Below are 25,295 nucleotides of genomic sequence, written 5' to 3' on the forward strand. Positions count from 1 at the left end.
TTCACCTGCTATTGGGCCTTGGGGCATTCATCTTCTGGTCATAAAATAATCTTAAGAACAGAAATTCCAACCAAAGGGTTCAATATTTCTGTTTTTCTCTAGTTATCTCATGGTATTCACACTTTAGTCAAAGTGTAAAATTTCTATAAAACATATGCTCAAAAAATACGTATCCGTGAACCAAAATAAAAACATCTTGCAATGAGCTTAATTTAAAATCACTTGAAGTCTTCTGTAGCTTTTGTACTTACTAATATGTCTTTCCCCTTTGTGAGGGCTTTGTTTCTTCACTTGAATCTCTGATTTTGACACAGAATCTTGATGCTCAAGCATACGATTTCCATCTGGTACTTCATCCTGAGCTACATAAAGAGAAGGATTTAGTCCATTAAATAAAAAAAGAGATCCCTAGATTTCAAATTTAAAGCAGAGAACAGTGGTATTTTCTCCCATTTATATGAAGTTATAAGTAAATCACCATAATGCGAGATCAGATGTGAAAACTATGAGTCTTAATGAGTGTGTGTGGAAAGTATTTTTTCATATCATTAATATTCCTAATTTTAAATATGTTTTATATTAGTCTCTCATTTTCTGAGTTTTCCTGATGTTTTCAGTTAATACACACTGATAGATCAAACAAGGAAAATAGATATGTTCAAGATTATTCATTGCAGCATACCTGTAATTGCAAAATACTCAAAACCACTTAAGCGTACAAGCTAACGAATTGGTAAGCTAAAGTAGTGTATGTAAACTATGAAAATATAAACTATGGGATATAATGTAGCGCACACAGCTGTACAAATAGGTATAAGAGGAAATGAAAAACATCCTGACAAACTGACTTGGGAGCATTTCTAGGATGTAAGGCTTAATGAAGGAAAAAAACCTGAAAGAGAGAATTTTAACAGGCTAACTTTTAAGAAAGAAAGAAGAAAAGGGGAAAAAAAAAAGACAAAGATAACTTATCTTCAAAAGATGAAACACAGAAAATATAAACCAAAAGACAACCTGGAGGGTTACAGAAGTCACTGCAGAAAGTGCTGGCTGAGTTGTACCCAGTGACTACTATTAACTCTTAGCCTGTCTCTGGTACTGATGGATAGCCCGTGATACAGTGAGGTTTTGAAACTCATGTCTAATGAAAAAGGCTCCAGATTTCTCAGTTTCACTTGACCAGCAACCTGAGGAGACTACAGAGACTCCACCATGGAGGAGCTACTCTTGTTAACTTCGTGAAGGACAGTGGCACCTTGTTGGCGGTGTCCCAACAGAACCCCTGGTTCTGAGTTCCCTGACACGGAGCACTTTGTCCAAGGAGGACAAGGAAGGGGGTGGGGAAGAAAAGACACAAACACCTAAGACACTCCCTTTCCTCTTCTGGCTGACATTTGGTTTCTGAAAATTTCCGCCCACCCATGGTGAGTTCCCTGCTGCTGGAAACACTGTCTAGTTACCCAGCAGTGGAGGCTCAAGGAAGGGATGGATGGACTCTACCAAGCATCCTGTGGACAGGTACTGAGCCATGGGGGCCAACACACAGCCCCACGAGAACCAAAATGGTGATGACACTTATTACTAATACACATGCTATTCCTCCTGCTCCTTCCAGCAGTCTCAAGATGAAATGGAGAACTCTATTTTTACCCAGAATGCTTGGCTTATAAAATTACACAAAATTAGGGATTAGCCAAGTCCCTATGTCCCCTTTGGCACCTAAGAATATATGCCAACTCAGAGTTCATAGGGGCAGTGGGGGGAGACTGCATACCTTGGGCCATTTGGCTACTAGTTTACCAATGACTGTTACCTTCACAGCCGTGACGCCAGGATGAGAGGAAAACAGTTAATGCTTTTTGACGTATATTTACACCTGGCCATGGTGGGGGGTGCCTTTGGACACTATATACCTCTATTTTATGGCCCCCACTACTGAATATATAACGAGTACAGGTGTATTTTCTATGTGAACTCCAACTCACATCAGCACCAAGCCGTGATGAGCACTACTGCACTCAGGGTCATTTTAGTGGGGCATATGGAAGACTGTAAACCTACCAGACTACCAGTGCCTAGAGATTCGTCTCCAAAAACAACTACCAAGCAAAGAAAAACAAATGCCTGCCCTCTTTGCTGAGTTTAGGTAAGCCAAACATCTCTGTGAGATTACCTCTCCATTCAATAATTGAGTGAACCTGTGCATATGGCCTAACATGCCTACAGACTGGATTACAGGCAGCTTAATGCTATGGTACAGATCAGGACACTGGCCTTACCGAATACTGTGACTGCCATAGAGGCTCTTGCCCAAGCTGAGGGAAACAGGTATAAAGTAATTCACATTGCAAATGCCCTTCTCAGCATCCCTGTCCACACAGATGATCAGGATCAGTTTGCCTCTTGTGTAATGGATTGCAACACACCTTTAATGTCCTTCCCACAAGGCCATGAGCAGGAAGAAGACCCACTCTCAACTAGCTGCCCACTATACTGGTGGCATCCTCCTGGTGGGCCCAGGCATGTGTACTACCCTACAGGGACTGATGCTATGTTGATCCATACTCAGCAACACAGCTGGGTCATTAACAGGGACATGGACAAGGACTGTGTGGGAAAGCACAATACGTATCATCTTGAGGAGATAACCACCAATATTTGTCCTCTTACTCACAACAAATACAAGAGTCCCAAAAATCTGTGGAGCTATTCTGCTACTGACACTCTTACATTCCCCTCAGTGGGATCCTGACTGCAACCAACTATTAAGTTTCCAAAAATGCACCTACATTTGAATGGATCTCAAGCGGATGGTCTGGAGGCCATTCAACAGGCCTCCCAGGTCACACTTCTCCTTGGCCCCTCTGATAATGAACTGAGATACAGCTCTCAGCAACTTCTCTGTTCATCATTTAGAGTCTTTGGAAGAAGGCAATTCCACAAGATAGTGGATTAATTTAGGCTTCTGTATGCCTAACTTCCTGTAGTAGGGTGAAAGGTACACACATTTTGAAAGACAATTATGTGCCTATTATTGGTTTAGTGGATACTGAGTGCATGAACCATGACTATGAAAAATATTACAATCAGAAATACTGACCAAAAGTTTCATAACTTTAGCTTTTATACTTTAGGTTAAAGTATACTTTATATAGTATACTTTAGGTTAAAGTATAAAATTTCTCCAAAATATATATTAAAATACAGATTTATGAACCAAAGAAGATCTTTAGCTGTAATTAATTTTAAATAACTTAAAGTTATCTGTAGTTAGTATACTGACTGTGTCTTTTCTCTCTTTGTTTCTTTATTTGCATTTGGGTTTTTGACATTGGTTCTTGATGCTCACATATAAGATTTTCATCTGATGCTTTATCATAAGCTACATAAGAGATATACTTAGTCCACTGAATAGAAGAATACAACTATTATAAATCCCTATATATCAAATTTATAATAAGAATACAGCAACATTCTCACTTTTCTGAAGTTATAGTGAAGTCACCATAATGCTAGATCTGATAAGACTGTGAGAGGAGTTTAATAAATAGATGTGTTTTGACTCTTTCTCATTATCTCATAAACATTTCCAGGCATTATACATAGTTTATATTTGTCTCTATTTCTCTTAGGTTACTTATATTTTACAGATCACATAGACTTCATAGACCAATCAACAAAATGCAAGTGTACAATTTGCTAATTACAGCATTATTCGTAATTGCATATAAATGTTCATGCATGGGAAACTAGATAAACAAGCTAATACACATACTATAAACTTGGTAAATTATGGTAAATAACATGGTACAAACTGTTGTATGTAGAGATGTAAAAGGAATCAAATGAACCTCTATAAACTGACTTGGAGGGATTTCAAGAAGATAATATCAAGTGGAAAAAAAAACCCAAAGGTGAAAAGTTGTGTGGTACCTTCTAGGTAAGGAAGAAGGGAAAATAAGGAAATAAGAGACAGAGAGAGACAGAGAGAGAGAGGGGGAGAGAATTAGTGAGATACTTACCTTTACAAAATGAAAAACAAGTGAGATAGAAAACAATGTAGTTGGTTACCCATACGGTAAAAGGGAGAGAACTGAAGAAGAAATGCTACTCCTCTAAGTATACCTTTTTGTATAGTTTTTACTTTTGGAAGCAGGGTCAGGTTCCACATGTTTCAAAAATAAAATTAAATAACAAAAGAGGAACTAAAACTGAAAGCAAACTTAAAGAAATGAACCTACTGAAAGAAAAAAAGTACTAATGCAAGTAACTCATCAATACAATATTTGACATATACCCTCATTCACGGGCAGAAGTGTGGAGAGACTGTAAACACATGACAAAATATTTTCAGGAGGATTGTTTTTCCATACCTATAGGTGAAGAAATTCCAAAATAATTTTATAGGCATAACAAGATGGACCAAATGAGTAAATGTGTTATATTAGTCAGAGAGAGTATTCACGAAGTGGAAGAAAGGACATGCACACATGAAACGGAAGTAGGCAGAACAAGCCCTGAGGGGATGAAGCAGAATTGAAGGTTTCCAAGATTTATCATGAATTCTAAATATGTCTATGCAGGTTTATATACACACGTGTAGGTATACAGGCTAATATATGTGTATAACTACATATGTATGTACAAGTACATATATAAAAGTGTGAATATACTTAAGAAACCTGACGCCAGGCTGGATCTCATGTGTGATCTTTCAGGCACAATCACAGACAATTATAAAGGCATTACCTGGCAGTTACCACGGGGAAAAGAAGTTTCTCAACCCACAGAGACTTGATGCATAGCCAGTGCACTGCAGGCACTGGAGGTGGTTGCAGTCAGGGACACAGCCCTTCCGCCCCCATCACTCTCTCAAGTACACTGCATTCTTAGCCCAGTCACCGTCAAATGGAGGCGGGGGGTGGGACTTGACTGGGACACTGTATTGTTCGGGCACTGCTACTGCCTAGACTACCTTATGGGGGGTGGGCGGGGCTTGAAGAAACTTTTCTCAGTTATGATTCAGTATTCAGGATGTTTCTACTCCCATCCCTCCCACCACTACCTTTTGAGGGCGTAGGACCCATAAAATAGCAAGAGCCTTTTGTCTGGTGCTCCTTCAGCTGTGAGATGATCCTCTCCTACATCTCATACCAGTTTGCACTGATACATCTAACCCTCACCCACTGCTGTTTCAAGTGGGAAAATAGAACATTGCTAGAGCTGGGGTCCTTTACTGCTTGAACTATTGAGGTAAGTGAACAAAGGTTTGTTACTTTTAGTTTGGTTTGTTATTTTAATTGACCAACTCAAAAACTGGCGTTTCTCTCTCAGACAGATTGGAGCAGCAAGCAGGGTAAGTGAAGCTCAATGCCTTTTGGGAAGGCACACTTTGGGATGTGCTCAGTAAATCAGTGGGACATTTCTGGAGTGATGGGGGAGAGGGTACCATTAGCCAGAGGGTATCATTAGCCAGAAGTCTGAGAGCCCCCTGGGGCAGCCAGGCCAATGTGCTTTGGACAGGGCTAGCAGACCACACAGGGTGCTCTAGGAGAGTGCTATTTTATTTTTATAGGCTTTTCAGTTCTGAGGGGGGAGCAAAGTTTCTTCTCTTTAGACCTCGATTCACTGGCTGAGACACCTCCTGGGTCAATCAAATTAGAGATTCACCAGAGGGACTCTGAGAAAGCTAGGGAAGCAATTTGTGGCTACTGTTTATGGTCCACCAGTGATGGGATCTAAAGTTGTGGGAGACCCTGCATGACCCAGTAGCAAAAGAAATCTTAGAAACCTGGTAGTTTGCCTCCATATTAAAGGGATTAATCTTGTTAAACTTGGTGAAGGAGAAGGTCACACACACTGTTGGGCCTGTCACTACAAAACACCTTCTTTAGAGAGTCTTGACAGCAGTCATATTGGCTGAGGAGGTGGAAGAAAAGTGGGGGATAAAAAAAGCAAGCGTCTGAGACTCTCTCCTTCCTCATCTGGATACTATTTTGGCTCTGACAGGATGACCAATCTGTGATGAGTTCTATACCACTGAAAAACATGTTTGGATCACCACTGCAGAAGTGACCGTGTCCCTCTGTGCTGCGCTGGTGGTTCCAGGGTCTACACTGATAGAGTGAGGAGAGTGAGATTCTTAACCAGACTCAGATTTCTTGATTCATTCATGCCACCCTTGCTAGATAGGTATCAAGCTCAAGTAAGCCTCCTCATAAGGTCAGGTCATTTGGCACTAGACAATTTAGATATTAACTGCCAAACTGTTGGACATGGAATAGCACCTACTGCCAAGGTAGCAGTGACTGACCAACAGTAAAAGCAATGTGAAAATGGTAATCAATAACCTGCTCCTGGACAATCTAGACCTAGATCTCTATAAGAGATCTATGGGTGAATATCCAATAACGAGGTGTCAAAGAGGTAGGCTGATGGGCTCACTACCAAGGAACTCATGGCCTGGTAGTGGGCCAAGGGATGCCTGAAAGGAAGCTGAATTGGGGTCCACGCGGGGATGACCCCTATGACTAATACAAGTGCTATTGCTCAGGTCTTTCCATTGAATTTTGACATGAGACTGAGAGCCCACCAACCTTTTTCAAGAACACTCTGCTTTCAAAAATGAACAAGACTATGAGTTAGACCAAGTCCCTTTGTCCTCAGTAGGAACATGAGGACCTATGCTAAGGTCAGAGTTTAATGGGGAGGTAGGAAAGAACTGCATTTCTTGGGTTTTTTGGATACTGGGGCTATGTGACTGTGATCTCAACTCCTGACACCAGCATGATGGAGAAACACATTATGTTCACTGGGTAAGGGTGAGGGATCTGGGTAAGGGTCCTGGGTCATTGGGTCTGAGGCCATTACCAATGGGGATCCTTATCCAGATCCAACGATGGGTGTTTCCCTTTAGATCACTATAAATTTCCATTGTTATGGCCCCATTAATATACGTTATCATTACTATAAATGAATTGTCAATGTGAATCCCTGCTTTGTATTAACTCCTAACAGGAATTGCTGCAGTTAGGGCCATTTTAGTTGGCATGTGTTAGACTGTGAACCTATCCAATTACCAGTGCCTAGTGCTTTTTTCTCCCCAAATACCTACCTGGGGAAGAAAAATGACTGCTTCATGGAGTGAAAGTTTTCCATGAGACTATTTAACTATTCAATAACTCAGTCAACTTGTGCCCACAGCTTTAGATGCACAGAGACTCATTTGACATACACAGCTCAGTGTCATAGTGTAGCCTTACACCTATGGTATCTGACATTGTGACTGTGATACAGGCTATTGTCTGAAGTTGAGGGAACTTGGTATGCAGCAGTTGATATAACGAAAGCCATTTTCAGCCTCCCTCTATTGTGGATGATCATGATCAGTATACCTTGTTGCGGGTTGGTCTGCCATACACCACAACCATACTCCCACAAGGCTACCAAAATTCTCCAAATATGTCATCAACACAAAAGTGATGATATGGAAACATCCCACTCTCAGAGGGTGCAACAGACTTCTACTCTATTGATGACATAGTCTTAGGGCCCAAAATGGGTACTATTAAACAAAGACTGGATGCCTCACAAACCCACATATAGCAACTCAGTGGGGTCATTATTATAGAAAAGGTAGTAATCTGGCACCCTAATAAAATTCCTGAGCATGATCTGTAAGGGTCATGATATCTCATTCCAGAGAAGTGTGCCAAGCGTTGGTCCTCTGTACTTCCACAAATGAAATGAAGACCTAGCAACTGGTGGGACAATTAAGCAACTTACACTGTCACATTCCCCATGTATGGTCCGTGATGGCACCTACCTATGGAGTAACTAGAAAGGCCTCTTCCTTTCAGTGGGGTCACGACCAAGAGGATGACGTGGAGATCCTCAGACAGGCCACCAGGCTGCCCTTCCCCACCCACCCCCCGCCATTTGCTCTTTGAGTTACAGAACTCAGCAACATTTCTGTTTACCAGTTGGAGGCTGTGGCAGAAGACCGCTGACACAGAGGTCTTGAGGCACCCCTTTGGGCTTTCAAACCCATATCTCTAGGAGTCAGCTGAAAGGTAAACACCCTTTAAGAGACATTTACTGACCTGTTATAGGGTCTTGGTAGATGCTGAGTGGCTGACCTACGACCAAGGGATCAGAAATACCAACCAAAGGGTACGAATAATTTTGCCTTTGTTCTCTAGTTATCTTAGGGTGTTCACACTCTAAGTCAAGGTATAAGATTTCTATAAAATACATGTTCATGAACTAAAGAAAAATAATCTTCTGATAAGTTTAATTTAAAATAAAGTTATCTATAATTATTATACTTACTATTGAGTCTTTCTCCTTTAGAAGGTCTTTGTTTCTTTACTTCCAGTTGAGTTTCTGACATTGAGTCTCCATGATGCTCAAGCACAGGATTTTCATCTGGTACTTTACGATGAGCTACACAAAGAGAGGCATTTAGTCCAATAAAAGGAAAAACAGATACACTGTTTGATCCTATACTTTCAAGTTACTGACAAGTGTACCTCAGCATTTTCTCACATTTTCGAAAGTTATATGTAAATTACTATAACGCTGGATTGATATGAAAATGGTGAGAAGAGTTTTAATGGATGTGTACTGAAACTATCTCATCATTTCATTAATATTCATAGGTTTCAAATATGTTCCAGTTTGGTCTCCAGTTTTCTTAACACTTTAGGTTAAAACACAGTCATAAACCAAACCACAAAAAGGTATATGCACAAGATTATTCATTACAGCATATCTGCAATTGTAAAATACTCAGAACCACTTACACGTGGAAATGTAGGAGACTGGTTCCATAAACCAAGGTATATACTATAAACTATGGTAATATCAACTATGCTGTACAGTATGGTCCAAACAACTGTACATACAACTGTAAAAGGAATGAAAAAGATCCCATAAACTAACATGGCGGAATGTCTAGTATATAATGTTAAATGAAATAAAAAACTGATAGAATAGTATATTATCTTTTAGGAAAGAACAAAAAGAAAACAAAAAAAATAGAGAGATAGTTACCTTTACAAAATGAAACATAAGAAAGATAAACCAGAAAACAAAATAGTTTGTTACCAAAGACACTGAAGACCATGCTCACTGAATTACTACTGTTAGTGCTAAGTCTGTCCCTGGCATTGATAATACAGCCTATAATGCAGTGATTTTTTGAGACTCATTTTTAATGAAAAAGAATGTAAAGCTCTCAAGATTGCTTTGCCAGGGCTTCCCTGATGGCGCAGTGGTTCAGAGTCCACCTGCCGATGCAGGGGACACGGGTTTGTGCCCCGGTCCGGGAAGATCCCACATGCCACGGAGCAGCTGGGCCCGTGAGCCATGGCTGCTGGGCCTGCGCGTCCGGAGCCTGTGCTCCGCAATGGGAGAGGCCACAACAGTGAGAGGCCGGTGTACCGCAAAAAAAAAAAAAAAAGATTGCTTTGCCAGTGACTTGAGGAGACCAGTTAGACTGGGGTACTTCTCCTCTATCATTAAGGAGATTATTTGTTGCTTCCATGACCTGACTACTGTAAATAGTGTTGCAATGAACATTGGCATGCATGTGTCTTTTTGAATTACCATTTTTCTCTGGGTATATGCTCAGTAGTGGGATTGCTGGGTCATATGGTAGTTCTATTTTTAGTTTTTTGAGAAACATCCATACTGTTCTCCATAGTGGCTGGATCAATTTACATTTCCACCAACAGTGCAAGAGGGTTCCCTTTTCTCCACCCCCTCTCCAGCATTTACTGTTTGCAGATTTTCTGATGATGCCCATTCTAACCGGTGTGAGGTGATACCTCATTGTAGTTTTGATTTGAATTTCTCTAATAATTAGTGATGTTGAGCATCTTTTCATGTGCCTCTTGGCCATCTGTATGTCTTCTTTGGAGAAAAGTCTATTGACAGACAGAAGAATGGATAAAGAAGACATGGTACATATATACAATGGAATATTACTCAGCCATAAAAGGGAACAAAATTGGGTCATTTGTAGAGATGTGGATGGACCTAGAGACTGTCATGCAGAGTGAAGTAAGTCAGAAAGAGAAAAACAAATACCGTATATTAAGGCATATATGTGGAATCTAGAAAAACGGTACAGATGAACCTGTTTGCAAGGCAGAAATAGAGTCACAGATGCAGAGAACAAATGTATGGACACCAAGGGGGGAAATGGGGGGTGGGCTGAATTGGGAGATTGGGATTGACATATATACACTAATATGTATAAAATAGATAACTAATGAGAACCTGCTGTATAGCACAGGGAACTCTACTTCACTTCGCTGTACAGTAGAAACTAACACAACATTGTAAAACAACTATACCCCAGTAAAAAAAAGGAGGTAATTTGTGAAACTTGGTAAAGAGATGTGTCACAACAGACTCCCTCTTTCAGAGTGCTTTGACAGCGGCCACTCTGCCCAAGGAAGTGGGGAGGGCAATGATGTGAACACTTGATTCCCTCTCCTTCCCCAGCTCCTTTCTCAGGTTTGGCCCACTTATGATGAGTTTCCTGACACTGAAAAAAGGTGTTTTAACCACCCGTATAACCATCTGGAAGGTGCCTGATAAGCCACCCTGATGGTCCTTTGGTTCAACAACGAGCAGCAAGAACAGGAGACAATGAGACTGGTAACCAGACTCAGATTTCCAGTGTCATTTGTGCCATATGTGCTGTTTTCCTAGTTCAATTAAACCTCCTTATAAGGTGATGTCAATTGGTTCACAAGACAATCCAGATCTTCACTGACAAATTTCAGGGAAAGGAAGAACCAGCAACAGATAGATATCATCTGGCCAGTGAAGAAAGTGACCTAAAAATGGTAATCAGGAACCCATTTATGGATGACCTGTTTAAGTGGTTTCCCAAGGAAATCTCTGGGTCTACTTACTCAACAACGGGAACTCACAGAGAACACTGATGGACTCTCCACCAAGGAATTCACAGGTGACCCAACACACAGACACTCTAGAGTCCAAATGATGATGACACCTATGACTAACACTAGTGCTCTTCCCTCTGCATTTCCCAGTGAATCTTGAGACGAACCTGAGACACAACCCCCCTGCCATTACTTTTATCCAACCTCTCCGTTTTCTATATAAATAAGAATTAAGGTTAGGCTAAGATTCTTATCTCCCCAGTTGTGATATGAGGATATGTGCTAAGGTTCAATGGAGAGATAGGTGTGAATTGCATATCTGGGCCTTTTGGACACTGATGCACATATGACTAAGATCTCTATAACCACGGACACTAGGATGAGGAGAAAACAGATAATGCTCACTGGTTTTTGGTCTGAGCTCACCAAATGGGATCTTTATCCAAATCCAACTATAGGCATGTCCCTACACACCACTAAAAATCTCCATTGTTATGGCTTCCATAACTGAATGTATTACTGGTTTAGATGTATTTTCTATGTGCATCTCACCCCTAAGGCCTGATAGGAACTACTGCATTTTAGGGCCATTTTAGGGGGGCATGTGGAAAACCAGTGCCTAGCACCTTTACCAACCAAAAACAACTCATTGCCCTTATTGCTGAACTTAATGAAACAAAAGTTCTCCATGAGGTTATTTCTCCATTCATAAGCCCTTTCGCTCTGTGTGTAAGGCCTTGGGTGCCTAGAGACTCAATTGATTACCGCTGGCTCAATGCCATAGTACAGCTCCAGACACTGGCATCACATGGTCCTGTGACCTTCACAGAAGTTTACTGCTCAAGGTGAGTCATGTAAGTATGCAGCAACTGATATCACAAGTGCCCTTTTTAACATTCCTGTTCTCACAAATGGCCAGGATCAGTTTACCTTATGTGCAATGGGTTACAACATACCTTTAATGTCCTTCCACAAGCCCATGACCTAGAAAAAGCCCTGCTCCAAGATCGAGTACTAAAACTTCCACTATATTGATGACATCCTCCACTGGAACCAGATAAGAGTACTACCCAACAGAGACTGGATTCTATGATGACCCACATGTGACAGCACAGCTGGGTCATTAATGTAAACAAGGTATAAAGATCTAATACGCAACTGAAATCCCTGGGGGCAAAGTGGAAAGGGGTACACTGTCACTCCAAGCTCCAAGGAAACTAAGTTTTCCTTCTCCATCCCCCACCAAGATACAAAGGAGGCCAAGCTTTTTTCAAGCACTCCAAAGAGCCAAGCTTATTTCTATCTCTAACACAACAAACACAAAGGACACTCAGTGTAGGTGTGTGTATGAATATCTGTATATATATGTGCATATATATGTATACATATGTATATACAGGAGTTCAACTCCAGGCCAAAATCCTGCTTGATTTTGCAGGTCCAACCACAGACAATTACAAGGTCTCTACCTGAAAGTTCTCATGGGGGAATGCTTCTCACCCCACACCAAATTTGATGCATACCCAGTGAACTTTAGACACTGGAGGTAGTTGCAGTGGAGGACTAAGGCCCATCCATCCATACCATGCTCTTATGCGTTCTGGATTCCTACACAGGTGCCTCCATCAGAGGCCGCCTTGTGAAAGGGGGAGGGGTCAGCTGATACACTGCACTTTTCAGGTGCCTCTGTGTAGACCACTTCACTGGGGGAACCTAAAGATACTTTCCTCAGTTACTACACAGTATTCAAGACTTTACACTCCTAGCCATCCTACATCAATATCCACAAGGTTCCTGAGGTCATAAAAGGGCAAGAGCCTTTCATTTGGGGCTCCTTCAGATATGAGATAATCTTCCGCCAACCCGTACTCCCATCCGCACTGACATCTGACCCTTGCCTGGTTTGGTTCCATGGGGAAAATGAAACACTGGTGGAGCTGGGGCCCTTTCCTGTTTAGACTCTTGCTTATACTATTATAGGAAGTACATAAAATCTTAATTGTTACTTTCAGTTTGGCTTGCTATCTTAATTGACCAAGTCAAAACAGGCAGCTTTCTCTGACAGATTGGCATAGAGAACAAAGTAGTCAATAAAGTAAAAAATTCCTTTCTGGAAGGAGCACTTTGAGAGGTGCTAGTGAGACTCTTTCAGGGTATACTGCTGGATCATTTGCAAGAGTCAAAGGGTCCCACAGGGCACATCACCAGCCAGGCTAATGTGCCTCCAGAAGTGCTAGTGGACACCATGGGGCTCTCCAGGAGAGTACCATCATAACTTTACTCTCATTCTTCCAAGCCCTGGTGGAAATTACTGCACTGAAGGCCATGTTAGAGGAGCATAAGAGGATTGTGAACCTACCCGATTACCAGCACCTAGTACCTCTATCTCCCAAAAATCTGCCTGGGAAAGAAAAAGGAAAAACTGCCCTCTTTACTGAGTTTAACGTAGAAAAAGGCTCCTTGAGACTATATCCCTATTCAATAATTCACTTGACTTGTGTACCTGATCTTGAGTTCACAGATACTCAATTGATTTTGGCTGTTCAACCAACAGGACAACCTTGGCATCAGTGATATCTGACAGTGTGACTGTCATAGTAACTTGTCCAGAGTGTGGGAACTTGTTATTCAGCAATGGATATCACAAACGCCCTTTTCAGTATCCCTCTGAATGGGAATGATTCCAGTCAGTTCATCTTTATGTGGAATGGGTACAATTCACCATTCATATCCTTCCACAAGTCTATCTGAATTTCCTATCTGTCATCAATGTATCAAAGCCTGGAAAATCTCCAGATTTTCCAGAGGAGGGACTAGCCCTCTACTTTACTGATAATGTCATCCTATTGAGTCCAGAGAAGGGAGCTGGACAACAGCCCAACAAGGGCTGGACACCCTGCTGACACACAAGTGGCAACTTGCTGGGCCACTTTTACAGAAAACGTACAAGTACGCAAGTGAAATTCCTGGGCTTGACCTGGGTATGGAGTCTCATTGTTTCATTCCATGGGAAAAGACTGGCTTTGATCCTCTCTGCTCCAGCAATTAAAAAGGAGGCCCAGGGACTGATGGAACTCTTCATCTACTTGCATTCTTAATGCCATCCATCTAAAGGGTTACAAGAAAGGTCATTTCCTTTCAGTGGGGCCACAGCAAGGAGGATGACCTGCAAGCCCTCCAACAAGCCACCTAGGCTACCCTTCCTTTCGGCCCCTCTGATCCATTCTGCCATTTGAGTTACAGCTCTCAGCAACTATCTATTCACCAACTGGAGCTTAAGGCAGAAGAACACTGCCACAGGTCAGAGGCACCTGTTGGGGTTTTTAATTCATCATCTCTAGGAACAGCTCGCTGAAAGGTACACACCCTTTAAGAGACAATTATTAGTCCATTATTGGGCTTCAGGGGATACTGAACACATGACCCACGACTGTGAAACAGTCTCAAGACAACAAATTCTGACCAAAAGTTATCAACAGTTTTGCTTTTGTTCTCTAATTATCTTAGGGCATCCATACTTTACGGCAGTGAAAAATTTCTATAAGAACATGCCCAAATAGGATTCCTGGAGTGGAGATGTCCATGCTTGCTCCGCTGCCCCCACTGCCCCCACAGCTTAAGAGTGTACACCATCATTTGAGGACGGCTCAGGAGCATGACAAGCGGGGACCCCCTGTGGTGGCTTATTACTGTCATTTGTATGCAATGCAAACAGGAATGAATGTTGATAGTAAAACTCCTGAATGTCGTACGTTTTCACCAAAGCTAATGGATCAGTTAGATGCTCTTATGAAACAGTTGGGTGATAATGAAGCTGTTACTCAAGAAAGAGTTGGCTCTGCCCATTTGGAGAATTATGCTTTGAAAATGTTTTTGTATGTAGATAATGAAGATCATGCTGGGCGACTTCACAAAAACATGATCAAGTTCTTCTACACTGAAAGTCTTTTAATAGATGTCAAAATAGCGGTTGGAGAACTCACTGATGAAAACGTGAAACACAGAAAGTATGCAAGGTGGAAAGCAACATATATTCATATTCATAATTTTTTAAAGAATGGAGAGACTCCTCAAGCAGGGCCTGGTGGGATTGAAGAAGATAATGATGTTGGAGAAAATGAAAATTCTGGAGCAACCTCTCTGCCCACTCAGCCCCTCCGCCGTCATCTTCAACTTATGACCCAAGCAACATGACATCAAGCAGCTTTACGGGAATACAAATTCCTCCCGGTGCCCGCATTCCTGCTAATACCCCAGAAGAAGCTCCTCACAGCACAGGTGTAACAAGAAACACTATCCAGCCTACTCCACAGACTATTCCGGCCATTGATCCTGCACTTTTCAGTACAGTTTCCCAGGGAGATACCCAACTAACATCAGAGGACTTTGCTAGACCTCAGAAATACTGCAAATAACGCTGGCAGAGCTTTGCAGTATGAAGATGTCAGCAGTGCAGAATCTACAGAAGACCCTCAAGTTACTGACTACAGGCAGAGAATGAAGCCCTTGTAGAACAGATCCATGCATTTTTGGCTTAAAGAACTAACAGTCCATTACTCTATCTTCAGCCTATCAGAAGCACAGTTTTAAGGAAGATTTCAGTTCCACTGACTATAACAATAAAGTCTGTGTCTGTGTATCAGATTCCTGTTGAAGCTTTCATCAACAGCCTCGACCAATTTTCATTGTCCATTTAGTGGATCCAGTAATCTCTGGGTATACACAGGGCTGATGCGAGCAAGATCCTAAAAATGTCCACTGAACACTGCTTGTTCAAAAAATGAAAACACCCTTCTATGAAATATACTGGGAATCAGCTTTGTATCTTAACTTAAATAAATTAAGGAATTTTTAAATCCATAATTTGGACAAACAGACCATATTACTTTGCTATAAAATTCTAATTTAACTTTTAATAAAGATTGCAAGAATATTCTAGATTAGAGGTCACATTTTGTTTTCCTTAGGACTTATGAAACAGATATGAACGTTCTAAATTGTTAGATGAATCTGAAAGAGATTATGTTTAAGTTTCAATTTATATTCATATTAATTATAGCTACATTAAAAGTTAAAATGTTCATGGAAAGAAATACAACAAGGTAAACAGGTAGAATCAGTTTTAGATGTAAGAATAATGTTGGTTTCCCAATTGTTTTCCCTTATCCATTGGCGTTTAAGGTGAATTGGTATTTGCTTCATAGGCAGTTTGACTGCATGTATCAGAGAATGAAAACAAGACATTTGCAGTAATGCCTGGAAACTTGGTGCTTTGAGTTAAGGTTCTCCTCTGCTACTATGGAATGGATTCCATAGAGTGTATAGCTATGAATGATGCAGATTTTAAGAACATGGATTCTCAGTTGATAAGTTAATAAGTTTTGTGAGGAATTATGGACTTACTGTGTCACCTGCATTTGTGCTGTGTAAAAAATAAATACAAGGATTCTTTTAACTAGTTCAAAAAAAATATGCCCAAATACATATTCACGAACCAAAGAAAAAGGATCTTCTGATGAGTACAATTTAAAATAATTTAAAGTCATCTATAATTATTAAACTTACTAATGAGACTTTCATCTCTAGAAGATTTTTGTTTCTCTGCATGCATCTCTGTTTCTGACTTTGAGTCTTGATGCTTAAACGTAAGATTTTCATCTGACACATGATCATGAGCTACAAAAAGAGATACATTTAGTGCATTAAACTGAAAAACAGGTCTATTGTGAAATCCCTATATATCAAATTTATACACATGTTTAGCAGTATTTTCTTTCATTTTTATAAACATAAAATATAAGTAAATTACCATAATGCTAGACCTGACATAAAAATTGTGAGGAAAATTTTAATGTGTGTAAGACTCACTGTTTCATAAATATTTGTTGGCATCAAATACATTTTATATTAGTCCCTACTTGTTTTAGATTATTATAACTTAGGTTAATATATACTCATAGACCAAATAATGAAAATGTATATGCAAAGGTTATTCATTACACCATATTTTTAATTGCAAAATACTCAAAAGCACCTAAATGTACTAGCATGTGAGATTGGTTGAAAAACAAGGTACATACTATAAATTAGGGTAACACAAATTATGGTGTATGATGTGGTACAAAGAGTTACACATAAAGCTATAAAAAGATACTTATAAACCAACTTGGAGGGACTGTTAGGAGATAGGTTAATTGTAGAAAAAATGAAAAGAGAAGGTATCAAGTATGCTATCTTTTAGGAAAGAAAAGAGTGGGAAATGGAAAGAAAATATAAGATACTTACCTTTAGAAAAGGAAATACAGGAAAGATAAACCAGAAAACAATGTAGTTGGTCACCTAAAGTTGCATGCAGAATAGGACACAAGGACTACTGTTAAATCTAAACATGTCCCGGGCACTGATGACATCCTTGATGCAGCAAATGTTTCTCATATTTAATGAGAAAGTAGGTAGAGCCCTCAGGATTGCTTTGCCCAGTGATCCAAAGAAACCAAAGAGATTTGGATAGTTTGATTCCACCACAAAGAAAGTAATCTTGTTAAAATTATTTAAGGACAGAAGCACCTTTTCTGGTGTGTTACGGCAGAACCCCCTCTTTCAGAACATCTTCCATGACCACTTTGCCCAAGGAGGATGAAGAAGGAGGTGGGAGAAATGTCATGTACACCTGAGACCTTCTCCTTCCTTTACTAGCTATTATTTGTTCTTGGACTGGTTTGGTCCAATCATGGTGAGTTCTCTGACACTGGAAAACTTTTTTGGTCTACTCTTACGGCCACCTATAAGGGGCTCTGCAAGCCACCTGACAGTTTCTTGATTTGACAATGAGAAGTAAGAAAAGTAAAGATGAGATTGTTTACCAGACTCAGATTTAAGTTCATTCTTGCCACTCTCACTGGTCATCTGTCTCAATTAAACCTCCTTATAAGGTGATGTCACTTGGTTCACGGCACAATCCATGTGTGAAATGAAAAATTTCCAAGCAAAGAAAAAGCAGCTACTGGCAAGACACTAACTTTTCACTAGTAGTCAGAGTGATGTAAAAATGGTAATTGGGTACTTACTCCTGGATCATTGGGTTAAGGTCTTTCCCAAAGACATCTATGGGTCCTGTTACCCAACAATGGGTCTCAAGGAGGAGACTGATAGACTCTCCTTCAGATACTTGTGACTAGATAACGGCCACTGGGGGCACAACAGAGTCCACATACTGACAACTCCTATGACTAATATAAATAATATTCCTTCCAACCCTCCCAGTGAATCTTGACCTGAAATCTCTCTGCTTTTATCCAAACCTCTTAACTTTAAAAATAAACAAGACTATGAGTTAGGCCAAGGTCCCTATGTCCTCACTGGGAACATGAGGACGTTTGCCAAGGTCACAGTTCAATGGGGAGGTGAGGAAGAATTTCATTCCCTGGTCCTTTTGTACCAAGATGAGGGAAAACTATATATATATATATATATATATATATATATATATATATATATATATATATATATATATATATATATGTGTGTGTGTGTGTGTGTGTGTGTATTTATATAGTCTAAGTGTGCGTCCTTAACACCCCATCCTTATCCCCAAGCCATGATCATAAATACTACAACTGAGGCCATTTCAGTGGCTCTGGTAGTCTGTTAGGTAGTCTGAACCTAACAGTCTATCAGTACCTAGTCCCTTTGACTACCAAAGCAACTCCCTAGAGGATGAAAAGAGACAGCTTCCTCATTACTGAGCTTAATGAAGCAAAAATTCTCTGTAAGACTATTTCTCTATTCAGTAGCGCCATCTGGCCTGTGGATTAGGCCTCAGGTGTATGGAGATTCAATTGATTATTAGAGGCTCAATGCAGTCACGCAGCTTGAGCACTACTAGTGTTACCTGAAATTATGACAGCCATGAAGGCTGTGGCCCAAGCTGAGACAAGTACAAAGCAACTGACATTACAAATGTCTCTTTCAGCATCCCTGTCCACAGGGATGATCAGGATCAGTCTGCCATACGTGTCATGAGTTGCAACGTACCTTTAATGTCCTTCCATAAGGCCATGACCTGGAAAAAGTCCCACTCCCACATGGAGCCCTAGCCTCCCCCTATATTAACAATAACCTCCACTAGGCCTAGGCAAGGGAATTACCCAACAAACACAGAAAGCATGTGGACTTACATGTGAGTTAAGTCTGGGACATTAATACAGAAAAAGTACTAGGACCTGGTACCCAAGTGAAATCTCTGGGAGTAAACTGAGAAGAGGCAGTATGTGTCATTCCATAGGAGACAACTGCCAAGCTTTAGTTCCTCTAAGCCCCCACAAACACAAAGGAGGCCCAAAGATTGGTGGAACTTTTCAGCTACTAGTACTTTGACATTCACCATGTGGTCATCTTGATGGCATTTGTCTATTAGGATACCATTTTTGGTCTCTACCTTTGAGACCAAAACAGGATGTCCTAGAGGCCCTCCAACAGGTTTCTGACTGTCCATCCCCTTGGCTCCTCTGATACACATTTGTGTTTGAGTTACAGATCTCAGCAACCTCTCAGTTTGCTGATTAGAGCCTATGGCAGAAGGACACTGCCAGAGGCCAGAGGTGCCCATTAGGCTTTTGGTATCATAGTCACCTGGAGTCAGATGAAAGGTACAAACCCTTTAAGCGACTACTATTGGCCTGTTATAAGGCCTTGGTGAATAATTAGTATATGACCCATGGCCATGAAATAGTCTTATGACTAGAAATACCAACCAAAAGTTATGAATATTTTGGCCTTTATTCTCTAGTTATCTTGGGGTATTCACACTTTAAGTCTAAGTGTAAAACTGCTATAAAATATATGCTTAAATACTGATTCATGAACCAAAGAAAAATATCTTCTGATCACTTTAATTTAAAATAATTTAGGGAGTGACATCAGCAAAACGGCAGGGTAAGAGATCGCAGTCCCAAAGCCCATGGAAACACTGATTTAACAATTCGTGGATGAAATACATTTATGAGAGCTTCAGAGTCCACTCAAGAAGTTCCAGCATGCTGGTGGAACATAACATCCTAGATAGCTGCATTAAAAAGGGTAAGAAGAACAGTTTTGCTTTACCTATGTCACCCCTCCACCAAGTCAGCACAGCTCAACACAGAGAGAGATTCCCCCACCCACAATTTTTCCCATGGGAGAAAGAGAGAGGGAAGTGAGCATAAGGCTCTCAAAGCCTTTCAGGGTGCTGCCTGAGAGGCCCACTTCTATCTCACCTTAATTAGAACACTGAAGGAATCAACATAGCTGGATTGTCTGTGGGCAGCTAGAAAAAAGACCTCAAATAAAAAACCTAACTTTACACCTCAAGGAACTAGAAAGAGAAAAATAAACTAAACTCAAAGTTATCAGAAGGAAGGAAATAATAAAGGTTAGAGCAGGAATAAATGAAACAGAAAATTTTTCTAAAATTTTAGCCCATTCATGAATGGGCTAATCCCACTCATGAGGGCTCCACCCTCATGACCTAAGCACCTCCCCACTCCTAATACAATTACATTAGACATTAGGATTTTAACACATGAATTATGGGGGGGACACAAACATTCACTGGTAGAAACTTCCAAATTCATTTTATGAGGCCAGCATTACCTAGATACCAAAGCCAAACAAAGACACCACAAGAAAATGACAAGCCAATATCCCTGAAGAACTCATGCAAAAATTCTCACAAACTACTAGCAAACAATTCAACAGCACATTAAAAAGATCATACACCATGACCAAATGGTATTTACTCTACTCAGGCAAGGATGGTCCAACATCAATCAATGTGACACATACACCACATTACAGAGCAAGGGATAAATATTACATGATCATCTCAACAGGTGCAGAAAAAAAATCTGAAAATATTCAATACTTTTTCATGATAAAAACTCCCATAAATTAGGGATAAAAGGAATTTACCTCAACCCAATAAAGGCTATATATAGAAAATCCTGAAGACTCCACCAAAAAGCTGTTAGAACTAATAAGTGAATTCAGTAAAGGTGCAACATACAAAATCAATATAAAAAAAAATAAAAAATCAATTGCATTTCTATACACTAACAACAAACTATGAGAAAGAGAAAATAAGAAAATAATCCCATTTACAATGACATCAAAAAGAAAAAAATAAATTTGACAAAGGAGATAAAGTATTCATACACTGAAACTATAAAATATTGATGACAGAAATTAAAGAAGACAAAAATAATGCAAAGATATTCCATGCTCGTGAACTGGAAGAATTAATATTTTTAAAATGTCCACACCACCCAAAGCAAGCTATGGATTAAATGCAATCCTTATTAAATTTCCAATGGCATTTTTCACAGAAATAAAACAAAAAAATCCTAAAATTTGTATGGACTCACAAAAGATCCTTTATAGTCAAAGCAATCTTGAGAAAAAAGTACAAAGGTGGAGGCATCATACTTCCTGATTTCAAACTACAGCTGACCCTTGAACAACATGGGGGTTAGGGGCACTGACCTCCCTTCCCACCTACACAGTCGAAAATCCACACAGAATTTTACAGTTGGCCCTCTATATCCATGGCTCTGCATCCACAGATTCAACCAACCACAGATTATGTAGTACCATAGCATGTATTTACTGAAAAAATTCTGTGTATAAGTAGACTCATGCAGTTCAAATCTGTGTTGTTCAAGGGTCAGTTGTGTATTACAAAGCTATTGTAATCAAAACAGTATGGTATTGCCATAAAAATGGACATATAAATCAATGGAAGAGAACAGAGATTCCAGAAATAAACCTACACATATAGGGTCAATTAATTTACAACAAATCAGCCAAGAATAAACAGTGAAGAAAGAACAGTCTATTCAATAAATGATGTTGGGAAAACTGGACAGCTACATGCAAAAGAATGAAACTGGACCACTATCTTACACACACAAATCAATGCAAAATCAACTAAAGACTTGAATGTAAGACCAGAAACCATAACACTTCTAGAAGAAAACATAAGCAGTAAGCTCCCTGACATTATCAGTCTTGGTGAAGACTTTTTGGATTTGACACCAAAAATGAGACTGCATCAAACTAAAAAGCTTCTGCACGGCAAAGGAAAATATCAACAAAATGAAAGGCAACCTACAGAATGGAAGAAAGTATTTGCAAATCGTATATCTGACAAAGGGTTAATATCCAAAATAAAGAAATAACTCATACAACTCAAAAGCAGAAAAAAAAATCTGATTAAGAAATGGATAGAGGATTTGAAAGGACATGTTTCATTACAGGTGGTCTACAGGTACATGAAAAGGTTCTCAACATTATTAATCGTCAGGAAAATGCATATCAAAACCACAATGAGATACCACCCCATACCTGTTAGAATGGCTATTATCAAAAAGACAGGAAATAAGTGTTGGTGAGAATGTGGAGAAAAGGGAGCCCTTGTGCACTGTTGGTGGGAAGGGAATTTGGTGCAGCCACTGTGGAAAACATTATGGGAGGTATTTTTCTAAAGGAAATGAAAACACTAACTTGAAAAGATATCTAAACCCCTATGTTCACTGCAGCATTATTTATAATAATAATATAATAGCCAAAACATGGAAACAACCTAAGTGTCCATGGACAGATGAATGGATAAAGAAAATGTAGTATACATATATACAAAGGAATATTATTCAGCCATAAAAAAGAAGGAAATCTTGCCATTTGGGACAACATGGATGCATTTTGAGGGTACTATACTAAGTGAAGTAAGTCAGTGAAAGAAAGACAAATACTGTATGATCTCAATTATATGTGGAATTAAAACAAAAACAAAACCAATATCAAAACTCATAGAACAGATTGGTGGTTGCCAAAAGCAGGGGGTAGAGGGTGGGTGAATGGGTGAAGGTGGTCAAAAGGTACAAACTCGCAGTTATAAAATAAATAAGTACTGGAGATAAAATATACAGCATGGTGACTACAGTTAATACTGCATTGCATATTTGAAAGTTCCTAAGAGAGTACATCTTAAAAATTCTCATCACAAGAAAAAAAATTTAACTATATGTGGTGATAGATGATAACTAAACTTATTGTGATACTTTTTGTAATATATACATATCTCGAGTCAGTATGTTGTACATATGAAACATGTTATGTGTCAATTATGTATCAACAGAAAAGTTAAATTACAAAGGATAAGAAAAGGAACTAAAACTGAAACTAAATTTAAAGAACTGAATCTACTGAAGGAAATAAGAAAGCACTAATGCAAGTAAATCATCAATATAGTATTTGACGTACACCCTCACTCCTGGGCAAAAGAGTAGAGGGGTGAACTGTAAACAAATCACAAAATCTTTTTCCTCTTTTTCAACTGTAAGTTAAGATGTTTATTGAAGAATTTATTTTTTAAATTTATTTTATTGAAGTACAGTTGATTTACAATGTTGTGTTAATTTCTGCCGTATAGCAAATTGACTCAGTTATATATGTATATATATATTTCATATTGTTTTCCATTATGGTTTATCACAGGATATTGAATATAGTTCCCTGTGCTATACAGTAGGACCTTGTTGTTTATCCATCCTATATATAATAGTTTGCATCTGCTAATCCCAAACTCCCAATCCATCCCACCCCCACCCTCCACTCCCTTGGCAACCACAAATCTGTTCTCTGTTTGCAAATCACAGAATCCTCTTAGTAGATTTGTTTTTCTAGGGTTCTACATTCTGAAATAATTTTAGAAGCATTATAAGGTAGAGCAAATGAGTAAATGTACTAATGTTGATCAGAGTCAGATTCACACTGTGGAAGGAAGGATATACACACCGGAAATAGAGAAAGATAAGAACAAGTCTTGAGGGGAGAGAATGAAATTGAAAGTGTCTTTGAGAAACCATGATTTCTAAATATGTCTGTGAATATGCACATATACATATATGTGCACGTTTATGTATGTAAGCATACATGAAGATGACTACATGGATATGTATATCCATATATGTATATCATGTGTACCTGTATGTGGAAATGCATATGTGTTTACACTGAGGCACTGACAACATGACAAAATCTTCTGCGTGATCTGTCAGGCCCAACCTTAGACGATTACAAAGGCTTGATCTGGCAGCTGTCATGGGGGAAATCTTCATACTCCACACTAGACTCTGAGACATAGCCAGTGCACTGCAGACATTGGAATTAGTGCAGTCATGGACTAAGGCCATATCTGCATTCTTAGTCTGAGTGCTTCAATTCTGAAGCATTCTTATGTGGGGAGGACTCAGCTGAGACCCTGTACATAGACCACCTTTTCATTGGAACTTGTAGACCTTTTTATTATCTCTGACTCTGTTTTCAGTACTTTTGCACTCCTCCTAGACCTCCCACTTCTATCTCCTCTCAGATCTATAGAACAGCAAGAACCTTTTGTTTGGAGCTCCTTTGGTTGTGAGATGATCTTCCCCTACCCCAGCCCTGTCAGCACTGATGTATCTGACCCTCATCCAATGATGTTCTGTGGTGGAAAATGGAATATTGGTGTGGCTGGGAACCTTTCCTGTTTAGACTCTTATACTATTACAGTAAGTGAATAAATGCTTAAATTTACTTTCAATTTACTTGCTGTCTTACTTGACCAACTCAAAAACTGGCAGCTCTCTCCCTGACAAGTTAGCACAGTGAGCAATGTGGTCAATGAAGCACAATTCCTTTCTGGAAGGAGCACTAGTGAGTCCTCAGGGCTCTCTAAGGGGGCACTTACTGAGTCATTTGTTAAGAGTCTGAGGTTCCCACAGGGCACATGACCATTCAGGCCAACGTGTCTCAGGAACTGCTGACAGATTGTGTGACATGCTTAGGAGAGTGTTACTTTATTGTTTACATGATCCTTTTTTTTTTTTTTGTGGTACGCGGGCCTCTCACTGTCGTGGCCTCTTCCGTTGCGGAGCACAGGCTCCGGATGCACAGGCTCAGCGGCCATGGCTCACGGGCCCAGCCGCTCCGTGGCATGTGGGATCTTCCCGGACCGGGGCATGAACCCGTGTCCCCTGCATCAGCAGGCGGACTCTCAACCACTGTGCCACCAGGGAAGCCCCATGATCCTTCTATTTTAATAGTCCTGTTTTGCTGGCCAAGATGCCCAGTGGGTGGGTCAAATTAAACATCAAACAGGGATTTTGACAAAACTGGGGAAGCAATTCCTTGGCTACTTACAGTTTCATCAATAATGGGATCAGGGCTTCCCTGGTGGCGCAGTGGTTGAGAGTCCACCTGTCGATGCAGGGGACACGGGTTCGTGCCCCGGTCCGGGAGGATCCCACATGCCGCAGAGCGGCTGGGCCTGTGAGCCATGGCCGCTGAGCCTGTGTGTCC

At 40.0% G+C, this 25,295-nt stretch overlaps 1 protein-coding gene and 1 pseudogene across 2 annotated transcripts in view; one reads left to right on the forward strand and one right to left on the reverse strand.

Moving 5' to 3' along the window:
* CCDC7 (coiled-coil domain containing 7) overlaps positions 1 to 25,295 on the reverse strand; it is a gene marked incomplete at both ends in the record, with an annotated part of 247,453 nt that overhangs the window by 85,360 nt on the left and 136,798 nt on the right. The window contains 3 exons of the mRNA XM_082681635.1: positions 252 to 362; positions 8,332 to 8,445; positions 16,485 to 16,595. Of these exons, the coding sequence (XP_082537761.1) occupies positions 252 to 362; positions 8,332 to 8,445; positions 16,485 to 16,595 (336 nt within the window). The remainder of the gene's footprint in view (positions 1 to 251; positions 363 to 8,331; positions 8,446 to 16,484; positions 16,596 to 25,295) is intronic.
* LOC309839722 (vacuolar protein sorting-associated protein VTA1 homolog) lies at positions 14,496 to 15,420 on the forward strand (annotated as a pseudogene). The gene has a single exon. The product of its transcript is annotated as a vacuolar protein sorting-associated protein VTA1 homolog (transcript).

This window comes from Grampus griseus, assembly GCF_964374135.1.
Source record: "Grampus griseus genome assembly, chromosome: 2".
NCBI lineage: Eukaryota > Metazoa > Chordata > Mammalia > Artiodactyla > Delphinidae > Grampus > Grampus griseus.